Source organism: Pteronotus mesoamericanus, unplaced genomic scaffold (genome assembly GCF_021234165.1).
Source record: "Pteronotus mesoamericanus isolate MK-2021 breed Mesoamerican mustached bat unplaced genomic scaffold, CSHL_Meso_final contig_32, whole genome shotgun sequence".
Lineage (NCBI taxonomy): Eukaryota > Metazoa > Chordata > Mammalia > Chiroptera > Mormoopidae > Pteronotus > Pteronotus mesoamericanus.
The window spans coordinates 1,144,158-1,170,540 of record NW_026555134.1 but is presented as its reverse complement, the minus strand read 5'-3'; the positions used below and the strand labels follow the sequence as shown (position 1 = coordinate 1,170,540).

Below are 26,383 nucleotides of genomic sequence, written 5' to 3'. Positions count from 1 at the left end.
GTGACAATGGTTAATAAAATTATGTAGGTTTCAGGTGTATAATTCTATAGCACGTCATCTGTGTACTGTATTGTGTATTTACCACCCAAAGTCAAGTCTCCTCCCATCACTTATCCTCTTGCTCCGAGTCCCCCCAACACCGCATCCTCCTTCAGCTTTTCCACCCAAACCCCAAAACCCCCTTCCCTCTAACAGCTGTCAGTCCGTTCTCTGTATCTTTGAATCTGTTTCTATTTTGTTTACTTTGTTCAATTAGATTCCACATATAAGTGAAATCATATGGTATTTGTCTTTCTCTGACTGGCTTATTTCACTTAGCATAATGCTCTCCAGTTTCATTCAAGCCGTTGCAAAAGGTGAGCTTTCCTTCTTCTTTTCAGCCAAGTAGTATTCCATTGTGTGAAAGTAACACAGCTTTTTTTATCCACTCATCTCCTGAGGGGCACTTGGGCTGCTTAAAATTCTTGGCTATTGTAAATAACACTGCAATGAACACAGGGGTGCATACATATTCTTATTCTTTGATACTACCTTTGTTAGGATATGAGGTTGTCCTTCACAGCTAGTGATGCGTTGGACTGAATTAAAGTTGAGCCCACCTCATATTCCTAAAGCTAAACCTAAAAAGAAAAAAATATGCTAATTCTATCCTTTGAAACTTAGACCTCAGTTTTCTGATTAGATGCAAAATTAAGATGATTCATGATCATTACTAAAAAAATCAGTGAAATAAATGAAAAACTTTTTAATTACTTCAGGTTTCGATTAATTAACTATTTATTGAGTGCTTGATCAATATGCCTACCAGCATTAATTCAAGGCAAATGTATTCATTAGTTTCATTCATTTGCTACTGAAATGAGACTATACATCTCATTGATCTCTTAGTATGATGGCAATTTTTCACTCTTCGACATGCACACTGATAGGAGAGTTGGGCAAAGGTTTTTATTCTGAACATTTAAAAATGAACCAATTAACTCAATGACCCTATGTCTCTGAAAGAAATAATTTTTTCTTGAGCTATTAAAAAAAAAAGCAAAACCTTACAAGGTTACCTGTATATAATCACAGCTCTTCAAAGTAGTTGGTTATTGCAAATTATTACTATAGCACATTAGTACATTATTCTCCATCACTTTGGAAGACACAGAGACTGTCTCAGGAGAGGTGTAAGATCCAACCTGCTACCCAGCAGCCTTAAAGGTTCCTCTATTCATTCTGAAGCAGTATACTAAGATAATAAAAGTAAAAATGAACAAAGAATAAAAGTAGGTAACTTATAAAGGAAGAATCTTGACTTTTATAATACCTAAATATGCAGTTCACAAAAAGAAAAATGCAAAGCATACAGAAAACAGGAAAATAAGACTCATCCACAGGAAATAAAGAATTTGAGAGAAATCATGCTTGAGGAAGCTTAGGCGCTGGGATTACTAGGCAAAGTCATCTGTATGAAATATGTTCAGGAGCTAAAGGAAACTGAACAAAGAACTAAGGAAGCACCAACAGCAGAAGTAAAAGTCAACAAGTGCAACTACATCAAACTAAAAAGCTTCTGTACAGCAAAAGAAATAATCAACGTAAAGGCAACCTACAAAATGGGAGAAAGTATTTGCAAACCACATATTGGGTAAGGGGTTAATATCCAAAATATGCAATATACAAATTGTTCCATGGAAATGTACACGTGAAAACTATATGATCTTATTGACCAATGTCACCCCAATAAATTTAATAAATTTAAAAATATATAAAGAACTCATACAACTCAATAACAAAAAGCAATCTGATTAAAATATGGGCAGAGGAACTGAACACTTTTCCAAAGAAGACATTCATACAGCCAACAGGTATATGAAAAGGCACTTAACGTCAGTAATCATCAGGGAAATACAAATCAAAACCACAGGAAGGTATAGCCTCATGCCTGTTAGAATGGCCGTCATGAGGATGTGAGGAAAAGGGAACCTTGTGTACAATTGGTGGGAACATAACTTGGTGTAGTCACTATGGAAAATGGGACGGAGGTTCCTCGGAAAATTAGAAACAGAACTACCATTTGATCCAGCAATTAGTCTTCTGCATGTATGTCCAAAGGATATGAATACAGGGCACTGAAGTGATACTGCACCCCCGTGTTTATTGCAGCATTCTTCATAATAGCAAAGATAGAGAAAAAACCAAGTGTCTTGTCAAAAGGATGAATAAAGAAGTTGTGGTACATCTATACAATGGAATATTACTCAGCCATAAAAAAGAAAACCACGCCGTCTGCAACCGTATGTATGGATGCTGAGGACATTATGCTTAGTGATATGTCAGAGAAAGACTAATACTGTTTGATCTCATTTGCATGTGACCTAAAAATGCCAAACTTGTGAAAACAGACTAGAATTGTGGTTACCAGAGCTGGGATAGGGCTGGGAGGATAGGAGTGATAATGTTAATGGTAGAAACTTGCAACTTGTGTGTCAGTCCTGAAGATCTAATGCACAGTATAGTGATTACAGACAATGATATTGTGTTAAAAACATCAAAATTGTTGAGACTAGATCTTAATTATTCCCACCACACACACACACACACAGAAAATTATGTGATGTGTTAAGAGGTACTAGTAACATTACAATGGCAATTATTGGGTTGGCCAAAGTTTGCCTCCAACCCCCATAAGATGGCTCCAGTAGTGCTTAGTTGTCTTTAACTTAATTCGAAACAACTTTGCTGGATTGTGTTGTGACAGCTGTCACATCAGCATGTGTTTAAAAAAAAATCAAAATTGATTAATTTTTATGCAGCCATTTTAATATTGAAGATGGAGGAAAATAAGCAACATTTTTAGCATACTATGTTTTATTATTTCAAGAAAGATAAAAAACAACTGAAAAGCAATAAAAGATTTGTGCAATGTATGGAGAAGGTACTATGACTAATCGAACATGTCAAAAGTGGTTTGCAAAGTTTCGTGCTGGAGATTTCTCACTGGACAATGCTCCACGGTTGGGTAGACCAGTTGATGTTGATAATGATGAAATCGGGACAATAACTGAAAGCAATCAATGTTATACCACGTGGGAGAGAGCTGACATACTCAAAATATCCAAATCAATAAAGTTATTGGTGAACATAAAAAATATGTCTTTTATTTTATAGAAAAAACAAAATGAACTTTTTGGCCAACCCAACATATTGCAATATATAAATGTACAAATCAACATGTTATATACACCTTAAAGTTACACATTATGTCAAATATATTTTAATTAAAAAATAACTAAAGGAAGTATCAGAACACTTCCTGAACAACAAAGGAATGTCAGTAAAGAGATATATAGTATAAAAAGAAACCGAAATACTGGAGCGGAAAAGTACAACAGCTAAAACAAACAAACAAAAAAATTATTAAAGGGGTTCAGTGATAGGTTTGAGCGAGCAGAAAATAGAATTGGTGAACTTAAGGTAATGCAATTGAACTTATCCAGTCAAAGGAGCAGAAAGAAAAAAAAAAGTGATGAAAAATGAACAGAACCTAAGGGATCTGCAGGATACCATCAAGCATACCAACATACGCATCATAGGAGTCTCAGAGGGAGATGAGAGAAAGGTTAGAAAAAAATATTTAAAGAAATAACCAAAAAGTTCCCAAATTTAATGAAAGACATAACTCTACATTTTCAAGAAGCTCAAGTTCCAAGAAGTATAAACTCAAAAGAAATCTACACCAAGGCACATTATAGTCAAATTGTTGAAAGCCAAGGACAAGAGAATCTTGAAAGCAACAGAGAAGGGGCTAGCCACATACAAGGGATCCTCAATAAGATTAACAGCTGATACCAGAAATCAGGGAGGTCAGAAGGCAGTGGGATGACAATAAAACCTGTCAACTGAATTCTATATCCAGCCAAAGTATCTCTCAAGGATGAAGGAGAAATTACTACAGTTCCAAATAAATTAAACCTAAGGGACTTTGTTAGCATCAGACCTACCCTACAAAACTCCCTCAGGCTAAAATAAAAAGATATTAGTAACTCAAAGCCCAATGAATCAATAAAGAACTCTGGTAAAGGTAACTACATAGGTAAATATAAAAGCCAATGTTGCTAGACTTTTGGTTTATAAATTCTGTTTTTTCCCCCCCTATATAATGTAAAAGCAAATTCATAAAACAATGATTATGAATTTATGTTAATGGACATACAGGTATAAGATGTAATCTGTCACAATGATGTGAAAGGGAGACAGAGATGTGGTGAGAGCAGAGTGTTTACACACTATCAGAACTAAACTGATATTATTCAAACTGGGTTGTAAGTTTAAGATATTAACTGTAATCCCCAAGGTAATCACTAAAATCTAAAAAGATTGAAAACATACACAGTATGAAAAAATTAGAAATGAAAAAGGGGACATTAAAACTGACATTACAGAAATAGAATGACAAGAGAATACTAAGAACAGTAAGAAGAATGTGTATGTATACCAATACACTGGATAACCTAAATGAAGTAGACATATTCCTAGAAATACAAACAACAAAAATAAGAAACAGAAAGTCTCTATAGTCCTATAACAAGTAAGGAGATTCAATCAGTCACCAAAAACATACACCAAAAGAAAAACTGACCAGACGGCTTTACTGGTGATTTCTACCAAATGTTTAGAGAATTAACACCAAGCCTTTTCAAATACTTCCAAAAAAAACTAAAGAGGAGGGGGGACACTTTCTAACTCATCCTATGAGGCTTGCAATATCTTGATACCAAAGCCAAAGACATTACAAATAAAACTAGAGACCACTATCCTTTATGAATATATAGGAGAAAATATTTGTAATTCACAGTTCTTGTAAGAGTATGGTGTCCAGAAAATAACAACAAAAAGACAAACAACCCAATTTTAAAAAAATGAGCAAAGGACATTTTTCTAAAGAAGACACATAAATGAGATGCACACAAAAAATGTCCAACATCATTAGTCATTAAGAAAATGCAAGATAAAATCCCAGTAAAACATCACTTCACACCCAGTGGGATGGATGTAAAAAAAAGAAAAATGAAAATAACAAAGTAAAAGTGTTGGCAAGTATGTGGAGAAATTAAAACCCTTATGCAGTGTTGATGGGAGTGTAAAATATTGCAGCCTCTGTAGGAAACAGTTTGGCGATTCATCAAAAAAGTTAAACAGAAGTACCATTTGATTCAGCAACTCCATTTCTGGGTATACACACAAAGGAATTGAAAGCAGGAACATGAATAGATATTTGTACACCAAAGTCATAGCAATGTTATTCAGATTGCCAAAAGATGAAAACAGCCCAAATATACACACTGAATATTACCTTAAAAAGGAAGCAAAATCTGATACATGTTACTGCATGGATGAACCTTGAAGACATTATACTCAGTGAAATAAGCCAGACACAAAAGAACACAAATTATGACTCCATTTCATAGAGACAGAAAGTAGTACAGAGCTTACCAGGGACTGAAGAGATGAAGAGTTGGGAGTTATTGCTTAATGAACAGTGTTTTGGTTTGGGGTGATGAAGATGTTCTAGAAATAGTGGTGATGGTTGTACAACATTGTGAATTTAGTGCCACTGAACTACATACTTAAAAATGGTTATAAGGACAAATTTTGTATTATATACAACTTACTACCTCCCTAAATAGAAAAAAAAAAGACTTTAAAGTGCATTAACTATCTTCAGGTGTTTGTAGGGGAAGGAATGTGGTTTTAGGGTAGCGTATGTCCAGAAGAAAACCAGGTACCCTCAGCGCAAATGGTCTCCTATATGCTGAACTTAGAAGATACAAACCATAGACCTAAAGCATCAGTTAGTGGGCTCATAAGGGGAAACAGAGGAATGTCCTCATGGAAGGGAGGTGGCAGACAAATGCAGGTGCTACTTGTGGGGCCTGCCAAACCCCACATGGGAAAGCATGAGGTACAACTGTGCTGCCATGCCTGGCATATACAAATCTGACAGTGGGCCTGGGGCAAGAAGCTTTGAAGGTATAGCCAAAGATAGTCAATCCTAAGAAAAGGCTAAATGAAGTTTCCTGTAAGAAAGAGACTGGATGTCTACTAATTGCAAGTTAATGAAAATGTATTCTATCACTTAGTATCCAAAGATGGCCACCAGAGCCGCTCTCTTTACGAAGTGGAATTTATTTCCTCTCCCTTTAAATCTGGCCCAATGACTTCTTTAAACAACAGAATGGGGCAGAAGTCACACTGTGGTAGGCGGTCTTGAAGATGACCCCCGAAATTTACTGTCTATTGGTGTTAATGGTGTGTAATTCCTGCCCTTCGAGGGTGGGCTGACTCACTGACTTTCTCATAGATTTGGTTATAATGACCATGCCTTCCACCTCAAGGCTCTGTCTCTATGGCGCTCAGCTGGGGGAAGCAAGCTGACGTGTGCTGAGCAGCCCATATGGCATGGTGAGGAACTAAGACCGATGACCTGTGAGGAATGGATGCCTGCCAAAAACTGCAGAGAGAGCTTAGAAGTGGATTCTTCAACCCCAACTGAATACTGATATAATTACAGCCCTGGCTGACACCTTCACTGCAGCTTTATGAGGTGCTTTGAGCCAGAGGCACCCGGCTCATCTACTTCTAGACTTCTGACCCACAGAAGCTGTGAAAGAACTGCTCGCTGTTTTTCAGCCACTAAGTAAGCCAATAAATACGAAATACAAGATGATCTGGGGCTTCTAAGACCAGGCCTTCCTTTTCTTCCCCTTAGAATCCAGCCTTCATGCTACCAGAAGCAAAAGTCATGTGAAGCGGAATTAAGGTGCTCACGTTGACAGTTTCAACCAAGCACCATCTACCAGCTAGTAGACAGGCCGACGAGCCATCCCAGCCAGCTGCCAGACAATTAAACTACCCCAGCGGAGGCCCCAGACACCATGGAATGGAGGTGAGCCAGCCTCTCTATGCCTTGCTAAATTTTGACTCTCAGAATCACCCAGCAAATAGAATGGCTGTTTTGTTTTAAGCCACTACATTTTGGGGTGCTGTTACGCAACAAAAAATAGCCAAATCAATCCCTGATCAGGAGGATTTGCAGGAACAGGTAACAGACCCAAAAGGGCACAGACACAGAGCTTCTGGACTGCTACACTGAACATCAGTGATTTGTTCATAAATGAGGGATAGCTGGACAACTGGATGCTTAGGGAGGTGGAAGATGGGGTTGCACAAGAAAACATTTTCCTATGGTCTACCAGGTAATGTCTTGGAAATGTGAGCTACTGGTCTCAGACAACAGTTTAAGCTGGCTGACCAAAGAATAAAAAATTGCCGGTGTGTGTCCTGCTGGAATTTAAAATGCCCAAACTAAAAGGCTCTTAGAAACCAGTATCTTGGTTGCTACTAAGGAAGGCAGCATCAATATTTTCCCACATTATTTAGTTATCTGCTCACTCAGAGGGGAAGAATCTGTCAAATCCCTGCCTCTAGCAGATCTAAAAGAGAAAAAGCTTTATCAAACTGAATGGATTATAGCAATATCAAATATTCAGAGACAAGAATAATACTATTATATATGTTACACTGAAAAGGTGTTAACATTGCAAGTGGAATATAAAACAAAGTTTGCGACAGACAGCAGGTGGTGAGTAGGCTACTCACCAAGATAGGCTAGACCACTTAGAGAAGGCTTCCTGCTTCAGAAAAAAAAAAACAAACCCTGAAGTGTCTAACTTTACAATAAAGGCAGTCATCCATATCAAAGCTCCCAGACCTCTTGGGAATATTATTAGGAACCTCATGATATATAAACTATTCCTCTTACCAAGAAAAAGTGTACAACCATCACTTCCCATAACCATAAACTATGGAACAAAAACAGAAAAAGTCTACAAATGTAAGTGTGTCAACATTAGCAAGGCCGTCCTCTGTGCCTTTAACGTGAGTCCTTCTGAGACACAAGAACACTTGACAGCATGGACCTGGGAGGAGCAATATCATTTGCCAACAACTGTTCCTTAAACATCAACAAACTACTACCTGCTGGTAGCTCTCGCATCTGTCTAGAAAACTTCACCAAATAGTCAGTTGCCTACAAGGTCCAAATAGTGGGAACTCACTAGCAGCCTATTCAGAGATATTTGAAAAATATGCATTAATTAATACAGTTGTGTGATGCCAAGTGAGGAACAGGTCTAATGCACTTGATATGCAATGTACTATAAACTGGTACCTGATTCATCTACAAATGAGTAAAGAGCAAGCCAGGGAATAAAGAGTGCTGAGAAAAGCTATGCAACATGCCTTCAGAGTCCAGCTGCAATACAGACACCAATTAGCACACATTTAGCTAATTCGTGATCTAACAAAATAGTATTCCATGTCATCACTGCCTGATTAATGATGATGCTGAAATTAGTAAGTTCCTGTAGAAGCAATATTTTACACCGTGTTCATTATCTTTAATAAGAAAGATATTAACCACTGCAAAAACAAAATCCTATTGGAACATGCACCAAAAAATAACTGTATATGATCACTGTTGGAATACCAAATGGAATAAATTGAAGAGTATGCAGAACCCTAACAATGTACATTTAATTGGGGAATAATTTATTGAAATATAAATTACGTAAAGGGATGAAACAAACTACAAATGAGCAAACAATCTCTTTCTACCCTTTCTGAGAAGTCCTGCATGAACAGAGGCACACAGCACTCAGGCTGGCTTGCATTTGGCCGGCGTCCTGTGCCCATTAGCAAGCCAAAATGAGGGAAAGCTTTTCCAGGCATTTTGGTAAGGATTATGAGTCCATTACCACAGATATCTAGTTACAAATGCACCCTTCTTCTCAAGTAGATTATAATGCAAAGAATAAAACTGCCTTTACCTCAAACAGAGGGGAGATGTGCTGCAGCCTAGAACACAGGCGAAGTTTCTGGGGTCCAGTAAGTAAATCTCAGCTATTTGTAGTTTAATGAAACAAAACAACTGTTGTTTTCTGCCCATGTATCATTTTGTTAATCAGTGGTTCTGGGGTTAAAGACCATTAATTTCAGTCCTAAGGAGCCACACTAGACTATATACGGCACAGGTGCATTGATTGTTTTTTTCACTAGCAGGAATTGGAGATGTGGCTTTAGAGTCCTAACTCTGAGCATCATGATTTAGAATGATCTCATCTCCACAGTGACTCGTTTACTCACCCTATATTTAAGCTTCTCTACTCTCTTCTTTGCCTTTTTAATAGATTTAAACAAAATAGCAATCAGTCTCTGACTTCAGTGATTTCTGGCATCAACCATTCGGACACTTCCCTCATTTCTCATCATCACTGTGTGGTATCAACCTTGTACAATTCTTGGCCAATGGCCATATTAATTTTCTACTTGAGAGAACACAAATAGAATACTGCTTATGACGAACGTAGGAGGGGGAGCTTGGGGAATAGCTGTTCGTCTAGATGCATAGCAATCAGCTTCACACACAGAAGCGGTAACATGATTGGACCTGACACCTAACCAGAACTGCCAAAAGGAAAATAAACCCCATTCTGTTGGGGGTATTGAGTGGCTTTTTAAATAGTGGCTACTGACAGTTATATTTGCCTTTCTGGAAATGGTACGAGCAGTGTGACATCAGAGTTCTTCAGTTTCCATGGTGATTATTAGTGATGGCATTTCAAATGTGTTTAGGTTCCACTGTACAATTTTTTGCACTTTACACTATAGGAGAGGGAGGAGAAAGAACTGCTTCATCTTAACATTTTTAAAGGAAAGAATGCTGATCATCCAAGTAGACACATATCATGGCTTTTAGGTAGATACGATTTGTTAATCTTAAAAATGTCTGTTGACAAACTACATCAGTAAGCTGGTGAGATACTAAAGCATTTGGACTTAATAGGGGCTAAGTAATTGCTTATATATTTGCAGCAATTAACTGTTATTTTCTGCCTACAGATTATTTTATAAACTGGTTCTTATATGACTGATTTACCCACTTTTTACATGTAGGAAAAGGTCATTTTCTTACTCTGAAACAATGAATCCTGAGTTAAGAAATAGTTTAAGGGAAAAAAATTTATCTTCCTCTGCAGTTAAGGACAAACTCTAGGGTGAAGACTCAGAGCTGTCCAGCCCACTATGAACATCCCTCAAAGGCAGGCGAGCACCTTGCACTTCCTCAATCTCCCGTCTTGGCCCTTGGTCCCTTGCACGTAGGAGACACTTAATACACTTAGTGATTTTGATGTGGATAAAACTAACTATTTCATTTTTGCTTTAATCTTTACATGTAGATTTGATGGTTAAGTTTTAAACATTCAGTTTACTTACTAAGAATTATATATAGTTAAAAATAGAATAAATTAGCAAAAGTTTAAGAAAGTGCTTCATCTGATTCTGATAAGTTTTTAATTTTTTCATGTAGCTATAAAGTTCATTTTTAAAAAAGATAAATCAGCTATAAACCTTATATAAACCATGCATTCTTTTTCTATTAAAAAGCAAATTTTTTATCTCAAAATATTTTGTTTACAGAAGGTATATACTAATTATTCTGACTAGTGATTTAAATTGGATCTACTGTGTTGTTAGTAACATTGTCTAGAGGCAGAATCAAAGATAGCAAACCCAAGTAACAGAAAATCTGCTGCCAAGATGAAGGGAAGTCATAATGAATCAGAATGTAATCGAAAAACAAATTCTACGCCAATGCATTCTTACATGCATTGGCATGATAACTAGCATGATAAACGATCTCACTCTCTCACTCAAGCTACTAGTTATGCCAGGACAGAATATCTAGGCCACCACTGTGTAGGAGTTTTACAAAAGCCTATAGGCCAGAACAAGGGTGGATTTACAAATAGATGACGAGGTCAAAAAAAAAGAACAACATTTAGGTCATAAAGGACCAGCAGTTGTGACTGAAGTTAAAATAGGATTAAGCTTCTTATCTTCATTTTTATCATCAAATACTCAACCCACAATGAGGCTGAGGTCAGCTACTGGTGAAATTAAGGGGTATCCTAAAAGGGTTTCAGAAAAGAATGTACTTAAAATGAATTCAATAAAACAACTGGTCATGTGGAGAACTAATGAAAGGAAGATACTTAAGGGGCAGAATTCTAGACTGTTAGGACCATAACATAAGCCAGTTGTTTTCAGTAAGAAAATAAAGGTCCATGAAGAAATTATCCCAGGTGAAATTATCCCAGGTTACAAGAGCTAGTCAATGCAAAAATGGAATCTAACTGATTCCCTGCCTGTGTGCCTTCTTACACCCCACATCTCAGGAAGTACTGTGAATGAATGCAGCACACAAACACCTGTACTACCACAAAGAGATATGCATTCCAAGGGTCAATTCATGGAGAAAAACTTCAACTTTTTACAAAAACCAATTAAAACACACACACACACACATGCATGCACACTAATGTACTTAATACACTATGTAAAGTCTATGACTGTCTAAACACTAAGCTGTATACCTGAAACCAATACAAAATAGAAAGTAGACTGTAAAAAAAAAAAAAAACCCACCAAAACACCAAAGTAAAAATGAACAAACAAGGAAGAAAAAACCATATTACAAAAATAGGGAGTTCTAGCCAAGATGGAGGCATAGGTAGATATGCGTCCCCTCTTTGCACCAAAAGAAGAAAACAACTAATTTTAAAACAAAAAACAACCAGAACTGCCAGAAAATCAAACTGTATGGAAGTCTGACAACCAAGGACTTAAAGAAGAAACATTCATCCAGACCGGTAGGAGGGGAAGGGAAGGGCAACCAGGACTGAGAAGGTATGCAGCAAGGTGGTGGCTAGCACACTGGGCGGTTCCACATCTGTGTGTAGATAAACTGGGAGGAACAATTGGGGGGTGAGACAGACAGCATAATCCAGGGTTCCAGTGCGGGAAAAGAAAGCCTCAAAACCTTGGGCTGTAAAAACCTGTGGGGGTTGCAGCGGTGGGAGAAACTTCCAGTCTCATAGGAGAGTCCACTGGAGGTGCCCATGGGGTTCTAGAATGTACACAGACCCACCCACCCGGGAATCACCACCAACAGGGTGCAATTCACTTGTGGGTAGCAGGGGAAGTGACTGAAAAGTGGGGCAACAGCCAAACAAGTGCCACAGCACAACAAAGCGGGTTGCCCTGCCCTGGCTCTGTCCCTTACAACATAACAGCTGTGCTGAGACAAAGAAATATGGCCCAAATGAAAGAACAGACCAAAACTCCAGAAAAAATACTAAGTAACAAGAAGACAGCCAACCTATCAGAGGCAGAGTTCAAAACACTGGTATTCAGGGTGCTCACAGAAATGATCGAGTACAGACGCAAAATAAAGGGAGAAGTGAAGGCCGTACAAAGTGAAATAAAGAAAAACATACAGGGAATCAACAGTGAAGGGAAGGAAACCAGGACTAAAATCAACGATTTGGAACAGATAGAAGAAATAAACACTGAACTGGAACAGGATGATGAAACAAAAATTCAAAGAAACGAGGAGAGGCTTAGGAGCCTCTGGGACAACTTTAAATGTTCCAACGTCCGAATCATAGGGGTGCCAGAAGGAGAAAAGGAAGAGCAAGAAATTGAAAACTTATTTGAAAAAATAATGGAGAACTTTCCCAATGTGGCCAAGAAAATAGATATGTCAGTCCAGGAAGCTTGGAGAGTCCTAAAGAAAGTGGACCCAAAGAGAAACACACCAAGACATATAATTAAATTACCCAAGGTTAAAGATAAGGAGAGAATCTTAAAAGATGCAAGAGAAAAGGAGACAGTTACCTACAGAGGAGTTCCCATAAGACTATCAGCTCATTTCTCAAAAGAAATCTTGCAGGCAATAAGAGGCTGGAAAGAAGTATTCATAAAAAGCAAGGTCCTACATCCAAGATTACTCCATCCAGCAAAGCTATCATTAAGAATGGAAGGGCAGAGAAAGTGCTTCCCAGATAAGGTCAAGTTAAAGGAGTTCGTCTTCACCAAGCCCTTATTATATGAAATGTTAAAAGGACTTAGCTAAGAAAATTAAGATCAAAACTATGAACAGTAAAATGACAACATACTCACAACTATCATCACCTGAACCTAAAAACAAAAACAAATTAACAAACAACTAGAACAGGAACAGAATCACAGAAATGGAGATCACATGGAGGGTTATCAGCAGGGAGGGTGTTGGGGGAGAATGGAGGAAAAGGTACAGGGAATAAGAAACATAATTGGTAGGTACAAAATAGACAGGGGGAGGTCAAGAGTAGTATAGGAAATGGGGAAGCCAAAGAACTACGACTCATGGACATGAACTAAGGCAGCGGAACGCTGGAGGGAATAGGGGTACTGGGCAAAGGGGGATAAAGGGGAGGAAAAAAGAATGGAACAACTGCAATAGCATAATCAGTAAAATATACTTAAAAAAAGTTATAAAAATGAACACTTTAAATCTGCCTTCCTTGAAGTTCTGAGTAATGGACTCAGAGTCTGACTCAGAAATGTAAATAGAACAGTAATATATTACTAAATTTCAGAAACAAAATGCATCATACACAGAACAAAAGCTCTAGCTTTTTCATTTGAAGGGTGACCAGATCTTGAGTCAACACAAAGTCAAGGCCCTATGTGGTTTTCCCAAAAGAAAGCATGTGGGGCTTCCAGACCACAGTGACAGGAAGCAACGCTTCCTTCCTCTCATAGCTCTCACTCTCGTTCTTCCAGGGCTGCTCCTCTGGAAACCCACTCACCAAAGGAAATGCCCATAAAGAAATCTAGCAGTCTTGCTGTAGGAGCTGGTAAGGAGAAAGGCTCTTGTTATTTTAAAAATTCTACAGGCAGAGGACCTGAAATTAAGCTATTATTTAGATTATAACAAAAAGCTAGAGTACAGATGCGGATTTCCATTTCCTGCTCATAAAAAGCAGAAACTGAGGTTCTTATGGGCAACTAAATGTGCCCTCAGGCAAGTGAGGGGCCTCCCTGTACGCATTATTTCAAAAAAAAAAAAAAAAAGACACTGCAAAACCAAATGAAATAATGTGGAGAAGTGCTAGAATACCGATGCCCTCAGTCTTGAGACCGATTAGGTTTCCTACAGATACCCTTACCTTAATGAGTTGGAAGAGAATATTACATTTGTAAGAGAATACTAAAACCCTGCTATTCAAAGTGAGGTCTGAAGATAACTGGCATAGGTAACATTGGGAGCTCTTTAGAAATGTTGGCTCTCAGGCCCCACCCAAGACCCAATGAGTCAAAATCTGCATTTCAACAAAATTTTCACGTAATTCACAAGCACGCTGAAGCTGGAGTACTGTACTGAAAACACTGCAGTGCTGTGGCAAAAGGCTACTGAAATTTCAGGTGATCGCAACCCTCCACAGGTGCGTGTGAAGAATGAGTTCTGAGTCAGTCTGGCCTTTTCCTGGTACCACCAGGGAAAGGCTGACTTCTGGTCAACCACAGATTACACAATCAAGAGGTAAACATTTATCATCACATGTTATCAGTAACAATCAGGTGAACCTCATTTAGTTCCCTCTTCGTGGAATTAAAGATAACAGAGAAAAAAATTATAAAGCTAAGCCATGTTAAGAAATGCTTTATTAATCTGTTTGGATAATGCCAAAAGCCATGGCCAGGCTAAATGATTAAGTGAGCCTCGGTCATTACATTTTCACAATTATAATCATTAACAGCTAGGAAAGGGTACTGATTTACTGATGGACAACAACGTACTATGTTTTTTTTTTGTTGTTTTTTAAACTCTCATTTTAATTTTCATTTTCAGAGAATGGAATAGTCTAATGAGAGAAACAAACACTGGAGGAAAAATAACCTAAATTTTGATCATGGTTTTCACCATGTTAGCTAGTTATTGGAAGAGCAATATCGGTAAGGACACAATATTTAGGAGTGGGAGCGAAAGGGTGCATCCGTTTTCCCTTGGTTCCACTGACCTAGAATGTCCTTTTCGTGCCCGCTTCCCAATTATCTGATGCCCTAGATAAGGTATGGGGAAGCTTCCTAACAGAGAAAGCTGTTCCTCAAGAGCAAGTTACTGTAAATATTTATGGAGCAAGAAGCTCTGCCTTTAAACATCTTGTACTGGCAATTGAGATTCTATTTTAATTTTCTGAACAATATTGATAATCTCCGCACTGGTTTACATTTTTCTTGGCTCCATACCATCAAACTTTATTTTCCCAGACAAATTAACTGGGCACAAAGCACATGACAGATGACCGCAGTGGCCAGTGTGACAGAGAGCGAGGAAGACAGGACACAGACTGCTGGTCCTGCCACTCAGAGGTGGAGCGCTTCTGCAGGCTCTATTCCACCGAAGTGCTGATAGGAATTTTCTTTGTGTTTAAGCACAGGTCTTTCATTATTCAGTTCTAATTTTGAACACAAACAGGCATAAGAGAGGCCTGGGGTAGTTTTAATTGTGCTACCAAGTAAAAAATGTGAATGAATCATGACCTTTGCCCTCTCCTACTTACCTGATATAACAGCTATTTTCCCAGATCCATGTTCTTCTCTAGCTATTCTTTCTGCTTCCTCCATCAGCAGCATGCCAAATCCCTATAAGGAGCAGTAAAGAGGGTTGGAGAATTAAGGAGAAAACAAGTCACTAAAGGGGATCTGTAAAACAAGGGCGGCTAATATTTAGTACTTGCTAAAATCTGTTAAAATAAGAGTGACAAGAAAACCATTTATGGGAGTAAGGAAAGAGAAACCATTCAATTATACCAAAAGTACCCTATATCAGCCTAGTAAACAAAGGAAAACTCTGCAACAAGATACACAATGTATTTTGTGGATGATGTAATCTACTCAGGACAAGGAGGTAATTGCCTCTTAACTTCTGCCTCTTTTTAAACAAGTTCTAGGCACCCTCTAGGCAATATTCTTAATTCCTCTATTTTGGGGTCTACGCTATATTCACTAGTTTTTTCTTTAATTTAAAAAAAGTAAGTTATTTATTTAGGTTGTTTGGGGAAAGCTGAATACTGTTCCACTATATATGTCACAGAGTTTACATTTATGAAGTGCTTTAATACTTCCTAAGCAGTTTCACATTATCATCCCCTTTGAGTCCACAATAGTAAATTAGTTGAAATTGCCAGTACTAGACTATTTCTGACTTTCAAAAACAGCAATGTCATATGGTTCAATCTAATATTCTACTCAACTGAGTCTCAATTTGTCCCTTCCTCCTCCTCCATCATACCCAAAAGTGGGCAATTTGGGGAGAAGACATCTCTGAACCACTAAAAACATTGGTTCCTCTGTTTCTATGCTTCCCTTTGCCCTTCTTTTTCTGTCCCTCCCTTTGATCCCTCCCACCCCCTGTTCCTGTTCCTTTTCCCTTTCCCTCCTTTGGGCCGTCTCTTAGAGTCAAACAGAAGTGAAATACAGGATACCTGATGCTGAAATTTAGTAGGATCCCGACTGCTCACAGGGACTACACTTCCGTACACATGCAGCTCTCGGACTATGGAAACACCTCCGACCAACTCAAAACGGAAGGTTTCCTCTGAACACTTTCGTAATCGCAGGAGGCCAATCAAAATGTCTTGATCTGGGTCTTCGTATGATAAGAATGTTTCCCAGCCACCATTTGCAACATAATCTCTCCTTACCAATTCAACCTATGTAATAAAAATAACAAAATGCATTTTTTAAAAAGAACCAAGTTTATGTTTATAATCATATATATTTATTTAGGCTAATATTCACAATTAGGAATAAAGAATGCATAATCATGAATTATGTTTCTTTTTATTTGTCTACTCTCAAATGTTAATTACAGTTCATGCCTTGTTAATGGACTATTATAAAAGAAAAACAATTTTACAGACTCATAAGCATTTGAACTTCATTAACCTTGAGAATGTTACAATGATCTGGCTTAGTAAACGCTTCCATGCAGTTAAATCTCCATGAAGGGTCTATAAGGTAAAATTACACACTATGTAACACGCGTGGCTCTTGCGAGAACCCTGGGCCCCAGAGCTGTCAGGTGCTCAATGGTTTCATTTTCTAGTCCTTACTTCCTCCATTAAAAACCTAATTTTCGGGAGGGCAGGGAGAAAGTGTCATAGGTCACTTGCTTTTTCCTCAATGGCATCCCACAATGCTTTTAAAATATGTCTAGTTATGAGATTAAAACATTAAAGAAAACCTAATTATTGCAGAATGGCTTTTGGGGAAGGTTTTTCTGGTAGCAATCTATATAGGCTTTTGATTCTTCAATTCATTGTTTAAGTGGCCCTTATATTTCATATAAATATAAGCAACATGCAACAATACGCATACACAGAAAAGCCAAGCCTACATGTGAGCATGGTCACACCCATATACATTCTGAAAATGGCCAGACTGTATCCATTGCGAGGTGAACAATTCAGACTAATAGTATCTTCCTTCTCAATTTATTGTTTGCTAAATAACGGGACTGCACAAGAATTTGGCAAAATGATTGTGAAAAACGACAGTGAAATAATTCATTTTGAGAATAGGAGTATCAATGCAGATCTCAACGATCCTAGCCTTTCCAAATGGAGATCTACAAGAGCTAAATCCCACAGAAAACTTTATACATAGCTGGACATTATAGATACATAGGAGAGCTGTTAATTAATCACAAACAATAAATGCCTTTGGCATCAGGTTTAAGTTTTGTGGAACCTCTGTTGATAAGGGCAGATCTATTCATTTGATTACCATCAATGAGCAATAATTTAGCAGTTTCACATGAGATAACAGATTACATCTAGCTTCACCTGAATGTGGCCACTAGTCACATGTGTCTATTTACATTTGAGTTAAAATTAAATATTAAATACTCAGTTCCTCAGTTGTACTAGCAACCTTTCCACTACTTAAAAAGTCACATGTGACTGGTGGCTGATACCATATTGGAAGGCACAGATTATAGAACATTTCCAACACTGCTGAAAGTTCTACTGAACAGTGCCGAGCTAGAATGAAGTTCAGACTTGGTTTTCCTAACCTGGCTCTTCTAGAAATTGAGCCACCCTCATACTTGGTTTTCCTGGCTTGAAGCTGTATTTGATTCACAGTTACTCTGTGTTCTTAGTTTTACTCATTCACTTCCAGGGTTCAGTCCCATTGGTCAGAAGGTGTGGATCCAGGCTTGATGAAAAAGACTGATGAACAGGACCTAATCTCTCTATAGAAAATAAAGAAACTAACCTGGTATGGCCGTACTTTGTGATGAATTTCTTGAATGCCAACTTCTCTGGTTCTCACATCCCGACACTAGCAAAAAAAAGGTAGAGGAGGGGAGCAATTATAAAACTGGTAACTAATTCCATTTTTATTGAAACCTCTCCACCAAATCCTGAGCTCAAAATTAAGTTTGAACACAATTAACACTGTGAAAAAGAACTGCATTTAAAAATGAAGCCATCTTGAATAAAGCTGAGGGTTGGAAACATGGAGTAAAAAAATGTATGAAGTTAGTACAGTACTGTTTTTAAAATGTTTAGAATTAAAAGAAGATCTATATATAACATAATATTGGAAGTAAAGAACATACATCCTAAAATATGATAATAGTTTTAACCAGAGAACATAACTGTATTCCTAATTTTTAAACACTCTCACCACATTATTACAGTTATTATTTTTACCTGCCATATATTTTTAACTGCATGATCATATTTGTATCACTTTAGAAATGTCAACAAGACGGCTGCTAAAGATGTCTGCTTTTTTTGTTTGCTTGCCTGTTTTGCAAAGATGGGTGCTGTGGAAGAAAGAATGGGAGGGATGAAGGAAGGAAAGGAAGAAGAAAAAAGAATCTTAGACCCGTTTTTTATATAACCTGAACCAGAGTCACAAATGGCTCTTCGTGTCCCCGGGAGGCACGGAGCTGCCTGCGGGTGATACGGAGGCAGCGCCTGGTCTGTGTGGCCAAGCATGTGTGCTGCCGCTCTCACTTCTAGTCCGCAAGCTACACAGCCTGACATTTACGATTACAAAGTCCTGAAAGTATTCACCTATGTGTCCTATGGTATATTTTCCCTGCAGAGTAAATTATAAAAAATATTTTCAAGATTTTAACATACTCTACCAGTGAAAAAAGATCACCCTAGGAAATTTGATGATGTCATGGCATACAAGCTAAACTACCAATAGTGTATTTAAGGAGGACTGCTCCATATGTATATAATTCCACAAGAAATATTAAGAGCTCATTATTCAGTTCTATAAAAACAAAGCTATTTCTAGTGCACTTTGGCAGCAGTTTTCTCAAAGGAGATGCTCAGAGCAGACTTATAATCTTGCTTGGTACTGTTAATTACCATAAACACCATGAGCTGTTTTTCTAGAACTTAAAATTGTTTAATTTTGGGGGGGAGGCTGGGAAAATAAGCCATTATTATCACAAACTCTCTTGTGTACAATTTTATGAAAAATTTTCTCCATAAATTTGGCTAAGAGAATAAAATGTCTTCGGTAAGTCCTCAAACATGGTATACAATTCTCAAAACAATGTATTTCCAAGTGCAGTCAAAAAAAAACAACCCAAAATTTATTTATAAAAAATTGTGTTATTTATTCTTACATACATAAAACTTCAGTCCCCTTCAAAGTACTCTCCATTTGATGCAAAACATTTATCAAGACATTTTTTTCCACTGCTGGAAAAGTTTTTGAACTCGTCGATTTTGATGCCTTTCGTGCTTTTGACGTTGCTTTACCTCTTCCACATTAGCAAAATGTTTCCCTTTGAGGACTTTTTTCATCCAGGGACACAAAAATGGTTGCTTAGGGGATAGATCAGGTGAATTCAGGGAGGGTGGGTCATGGTGGTCACGCTATCTGCGGTCAAAAACTGTTGAACACTTAGCAGTGTGGGCAGGTGTGCTTGTAAATTACCTATCATGAAATGGGCAAACATGTTGAAAGACTTCAAAAAAAAAAGATGCACTATGGCCAAAGGCAGCCTCTCACAACAAAGCCAGCTGGTACACTGATACAGATGGGTTCCTAGAACACTCATCCAGCAGGGGAAGCCTGTATTACAATGAGCCTGCCTTCCAGAAGATAATTCTTTTTTTTTGCAGGGGGGGGTTCCCCCTTGTATTATGCATGTGAACACCCCACAGCTCCATTCCAGACCTCATGAATCAGAATCTCTGAAGGGAGAGCTTAGGAATCAATGCTCAGGCTGACACCACTCCTGGCCTTTTCTCTTTAGCAGCTGTAAGTAGTTCCGAGGGCACTGAGTTTCAAACCCTACAGAGATTTAAGGATCACCCACAGAGCCCTGGCTAGGTGGCTCAGCTGGTTAGGTTGAGGGTTCAATTCCTGGTTAGGGCACGTACATAGACTGTGGATTTGATCCCCTAAATGGGAGGCTATGGATGGATGTTTTCCTCTCTCTCTAAAAGCAATAAACAAATCCTCAGGTGAGGATTTAAAAAAAAAGAAAAAGAATCATCTACAGAGATTTAAATTGCAGATTCCTGGGCTATTTGTACTTCAAGGGCCAGCAGAAAGGAAGTACTTAGTAAATATCTGTGAACTAAATAACTGGCCGAATGAGGGGGGGCCCCCACTCCGCGCGCGCGGCTGGTGGGCATGGCACTTGCACTGTTTGGTAGTTATTTCACGCGTGTAATACTGCTTCTTCAAACATATTCTCATATTCTTCTAAAACCATTAGACAAGAATTGAACACTCAATACTTCAAAAGAAAAATGTTTTTAAAAAAGGGAGTTGAGCACATAGTTGGCAATCTGAGTAGGTAGGAAAAAACATTAAATCAACAAACTGTTTTAGAAGAAAACGGGTGTAAGGGATGAGATGCAGCCTTTGCAACTGCTAACTTCAACTTCAAAATGTTATACAGTAAGAATGCCTCCAATATGTGAGAGCTTTTGGACCAAACTCATATGTTTCTAAGTACGAGAATATCACACTTTTTGTTTCAGATTACTTTGATCTCAACAGTTATAGCCAGACTCTTACCTGTATTCCAAGGTCTTTCATTCTTGCAAATGCCAGCTCTCTCAAATTACCATGCTCCACTCCTGAGCTGACTAAGGGCATTGGGATGTCTCTGCAGGAGGAAAAAAGATGAGCTGTTGCAAAATACAAATCATTCTCTACAGCAGTAGGGTAGCAATATTTTAAAAAGGAAAAAACCCAAACAAAAACAAAAACCAAACCCCTCCCTACAATGCAGATCAGAAAAGCAGAGGCTGCCTGTTCTACTCCAGAGGCAAGGTTCAGGGTCTCTCTGTCCCTCCGTTTCCTCATCTATGACATTATGATTTTCACCTACCACTCATGGGTTTTTGTGAGAAACATCTGATGAAAATCACTTTATGAGATTAAAAAGTGAAAACAAATATACAATAACCATTAGTAATGATTTTTGGCTGAAGAAATATTTGTACTAAAAACAAAAAAATATAACTTTTTTCTTTTTTTAAGCAAAATCCATTTTGTTTACAGTTGCTGAATGATAAGTAATTAAAAGTCAGGCTTACCCAACAACTGGTCTCAAACAATAAATTGTTTTTCCTATTTCCCAAAAACCTAAATTAGCAATGACTCTGCATTCGAACGATTAACAGCACGCCTAAAGATGAGAGGGGATCAAATTTATTTCCTAGCATTAATACAGTGTCAAGGGCCAGGCACCAAGGAGCCTCCAATCACAAGTTGACGTATTGAGTTCCATTTAACACCCTCTTCAAGACAAAAATCAGTATCAAAAGATAAAGCAATTTTGAAAAATCTGAAGAATATGCCCAGCACATCTGCCTTCTGTTCAAAGACAAGTCTCCAATTTGTTTTGTCTAATATGTGGTTGATTAGAAGAAACATGTAGAATACGCAATTATCTTTTCTTCTCATTTTTGCTTTTGGATCAACTTGAGTCTTTTCCTTCTCTTTTTACTTACCCCTTCAAATGTTAAGTAAACACAATTAGCTACTTCACCCATTAATTCTAATAAGATATTTCTCACCCACACAAAAACATCAAAAGTCAATCAATTAGCATTAAAAACTATACCCAATAATTCTGTTGGGCTCTGGAAGTCAGTAGTTTCCATAAAGACTATAAAACAATGATAAGTCAAAATTTTTAAAGATAACTCACCAGGGAATTCAAAGTGAGAATAACACAGCCAGAGTTAAAGTCTTCTAAATGCCCTTTTCTACTGTAAAATATTTTATAAATAACTCACATATGTACTTTCACAACTTAAAGTAAAAAGTAAAACATTGTTATACATGATATGAAAAAACAATGGCAACCACTGTTAGCACCATACATGACACACACATTTAATTCTTGTTATTCGTTGTATAGTTACGTAGGCAGTTATGTTGCATAAAGGTGCCACAAACACTGAATGAGCAAGTACTGAAGCACTGATCCAAGGGAAATGCAGGGTTAGGTACCTGCAAGCCTTGAGTCACATTTTCTTTAACTGATCAATACATAACTTTATTCTATTTGTGTTTCTGTTTAAAGGCACTTTATTGAACATTGATTCATTAATACTGTACTTGTGGCCAATGGCACTATAATTCATGCCTCAATGAAACTTACCTAACTATGTATTTTCTCCATGAGGCACATCACAGCCTTCTTGTGCTTTGGAACACAAGATAGACAGCACCCCATTTTAAACAGCAAAAAATGTAAAAAAAAAAATGTGTTATTAAATAGACTGCAAAAAGGATACCATTTACAGTATGAGAACTAAAACAAGTACACAGTATCACATTATATCCTATTTCTCCCTCCTCCGCCCTCCAAATACGTACCAGCCCGGCACTTGCCAGTGACTCCTGTCTGTGTCACCTTCCCCATAATGGTTGCCAAACGGCGATTATCTGTTTTTATCATCACATCTGCCTTTATTAGTTAAGCCTGTATTGTGAGGAAGAACTTTCCCTTTTCCCTGCTCATTCATTTATTCATGAGCTCATGGATTCCTATTTTATTCAGTGAGTTGTAATCTGAAGTTAATACATTATTTTGTTGCTTAAATTAGATTTGGCCATTGGGCATGAATTCAGGCTGGTTTTTGGATCCTTGTGACATGTCCCCATCATTCTTTGAATAGTTTCTTACTTTCTAGAAACAGAAGATATTCCAAGTTTATCTTGTATGTTTAGCTGCACCAGCCCTGGAATTGGTCATTTTTCCAGGCAGCCCTGATTCCTTTCAGTGAAGTGTATGTAGTGTATTCAGTGTATTTAGACATCAAGATCTGGGCACTCACTGTGCTCACAACTACTGAGGTGACACTGTCTCTAGACCCTCTCAGTGTGCACCACTAAGAAATGTATGTATATACATTTATATATATATATTTATATACATGTACACAAACCGTGCATGTGGATGCCATGATAAAATCGATGGCAACCATTTTAGTATTAATGACAAGACAGATACAGATAAACAGATACCTATAACTATTTCCATATATAAATTTTTAACAAGCCCAGGAGTTCATGCTGATAATTACAATTTTAATCCAGTGGCTAAGTATTCTTTTCAGCTCCTCAGCTTTCAATGTTTATAAATCCCTTTAGACAGTGAGAAATCTGGCTCTCTTATTCTTTAGTATATTTACATATTTGCTAAATCAAATAACTTATTCATTCACTGTAACCACCCTCCCGGTTGCCGCCGCTACACTCCCCGCCCTTCCTCTCCACTTCTCCAGGTGCAGGGGGACCGCTGCAAACGCCTCTGCAGCGCTGCTGCACAGGGGAGGGCACGGGGGAGAGCAGGGGAGAGGGCTGTGGGCTCTACAAATATTGCTAACAGCGAGCCGGGACTTTTAAAAGACACTAAAATTTTCAATGAAAGTAAACCCTCTAAGGAATAGGTTTTATCATATAGCATTGTAAGTGTTAAGCAGACAGAAAGATAGAGTTATCAACAGGGCCCACTAATAATGTGGGGGGCGCAGTGCAAAATGAGAACAGAGGGCCTCATGTTAAAAAATTAATACTCTCAAATAATGAGAGCAGAGCATCAAACCAAGTACAAGTCCCTATGAAATTATGTGGGTCGCGTGTCCCTGAAGGTGGCTCTAGTATCACAAAGCACAAATCATCGAGGATCTGATAAAACAGGGCTATATAATGATGCTGAGAGTTCATAAATGTCTTTAAATTTATGTCTGTCACTACAAAAATGCAACATGGCTTTAAGGGCTTTGGCAGTGACATGCCTGGAGTAGACCAGATGGGAGTTTTTCCTCATTAAAGAATAGAAATGTGGCCATCTCCACTTTCAATGATAAAGTCTTTTTCACTGAAAATAAAGGAAGATAATTCTATATATTCTGGACACCTTCCACATGCAAAGTAATGTATATTAGGCAATCTGGAACATAGGAAGATAAAAAGACAATGTTACAGTCTTCTAGGACTTCGAAACTCATGTGGGATTGCTGACCATATGAACTTGCTACATCTGTCTAGGTAGGAATTAAAATTATTTTCAGGTTTCTCAATTTGCTTCAATCTAGCTTCACTTTCTTGAAGAGATTGCATTTGATAATATTCACTTTTCTATTTCAACAGGTAATACTTCTTTTTTAAAAAGTTTTATTTATTGATTTGAGAGAGAGAGAAATATTGATTTGTTGTTCCACTCATTTACGCATTTATTGGTTGCTTCTGGTATGTGCCCTGATCAAAGATCAAGCCCACAAATTTGGTGTCTCAAGATGACAATATAACCAACTAAGCTACCTGGCCAGGGCTCAACAGGTAATATTTCAATCGTAGTGGTGTTAGTATTTGCACCTTGCTCATCAAAAAAGCCTTTCAAAGTGATGCCTGGCACTTTTTTGGTCTTAAGTTTCTCACACTTCAGAAGCATGTTTTGGTTTCAAATTGGTATTCCCATACTAATGCTTTGCAGTGATTTAAATATCACATCAAGGCAGGCAGCTGTCGAATAGCCTGTGGGTAGCAGCAGTTTAAAGTGGCTCTATCACGTGTCTGGTCAGAATCTCACTGACTGCACCCTTCAGGCCGGCCATACAGAATCATCTGTTAGGATGATGCTTCATAAAAACACCTAGTAAGATGTTACTGACTCAACTGTCATAAAATTGTAAGTGTAAATTAGTTAAGGAAAAAAAAAAAAAAAAAGACTGTGGGAGGGGAATGGCCAATTAAAAATATAATCTATTAGTAAAATATGTATTTAGGGAAAAAAAGTGTAAAATATTGTACTTTCACTTGAAATATCTTCCCTTCTACTTTCCTTCCTTTGTTCCTCCTTTTTAACACCTGTCTAAAAAAGTTCCTAAAAATTTCTCCATGTACATGTTTTGATTCACTGATCAACATTTAAGTACACAGCCTGTATCCGGTAGCTGTCATAGGTAGAAATGAAACAGCCAGATGTTCTAAAGGCACAGAATACAAGACACATATGATTTCTCTTTACTATGATTTAAAACAAAAATAAATCAACTATAATTATTAAAATTGCCTGGATTAAACACTATAGAAGGAGACTTTCTCTGTTGCCAATGGCTTCTACATTCTCAGAACTTCTTTCATCCATAGAAAATGGATGAATGAGTGTGATTGTGTTTCAATAAAACTTTATTTGTAATACTGAAAAAAATTTCTTTAAAAGTCTAAAACTGAAGAGAGAAGAAACAATGCAGAGTCAAAACACTGTAATTCTCTTTTCCCAAATCAGGCTTCTTAGCCACTTAATAATGCCTAGACATCCATCGTTTTCTTGCACAAACTGGTACATGTGAAACTATTTTACCAGAATACAGCTACCAAATTGTTATTAGGTGGTAAGTGTACTATATGAATATGGACATGGTTTTTTGGATCTCTAGTCGTCTTATTTGTGCCGAAGGAGATAATTCAAAAGGCCCCTAAAAGGTAAAGGCAAAATTTATATATTTTTTGTAGCTATTTCAATAAAAAGTGCTATCTTCTTTTTGATCCAAATTCCATGACCAGCACATATATATAAACAGACAACTGATATAAGAAGAAACTCAAACACTTGGTTACATGGAAAGTATGTTAATCCTTATTATAAACTAGGGAATGCAAAATTAAAACATTCATTTGTTCTCCCCTTGTTCCAGAAATAATAATAATAATAATAATAATAAATGCGTAGATCTTTCATCATGATCTATTAGACCACACTGCTCTAACAAATAACTTCAACATAAGTAAAAGTTCTATGTACATGAATTTTAGCTGTAGTGGAGGCTGGGGTGATTATAATTTTAAAAAATAGAAAAAATGGAAACAACTAATGTCCAACATTAGAGAACCGTTTGCTGAATAAGACAAATTAAAATGCTAGATTACTATTGAC

General features: G+C 37.5%; 1 protein-coding gene across 1 annotated transcript in view; it reads right to left on the bottom strand.

Moving 5' to 3' along the window:
* The window catches only part of ELP3 (elongator acetyltransferase complex subunit 3), an 81,849-nt gene that overhangs the window by 12,225 nt on the left and 43,241 nt on the right, over nucleotides 1-26,383 (bottom strand). Inside the window, exons 11-14 of the mRNA XM_054576010.1 lie at nucleotides 21,004-21,094; nucleotides 18,217-18,282; nucleotides 16,422-16,649; nucleotides 15,498-15,579 (exon numbers count right to left, since the gene is read on the bottom strand). Of these exons, the coding sequence (XP_054431985.1) occupies nucleotides 15,498-15,579; nucleotides 16,422-16,649; nucleotides 18,217-18,282; nucleotides 21,004-21,094 (467 nt within the window). The remainder of the gene's footprint in view (nucleotides 1-15,497; nucleotides 15,580-16,421; nucleotides 16,650-18,216; nucleotides 18,283-21,003; nucleotides 21,095-26,383) is intronic.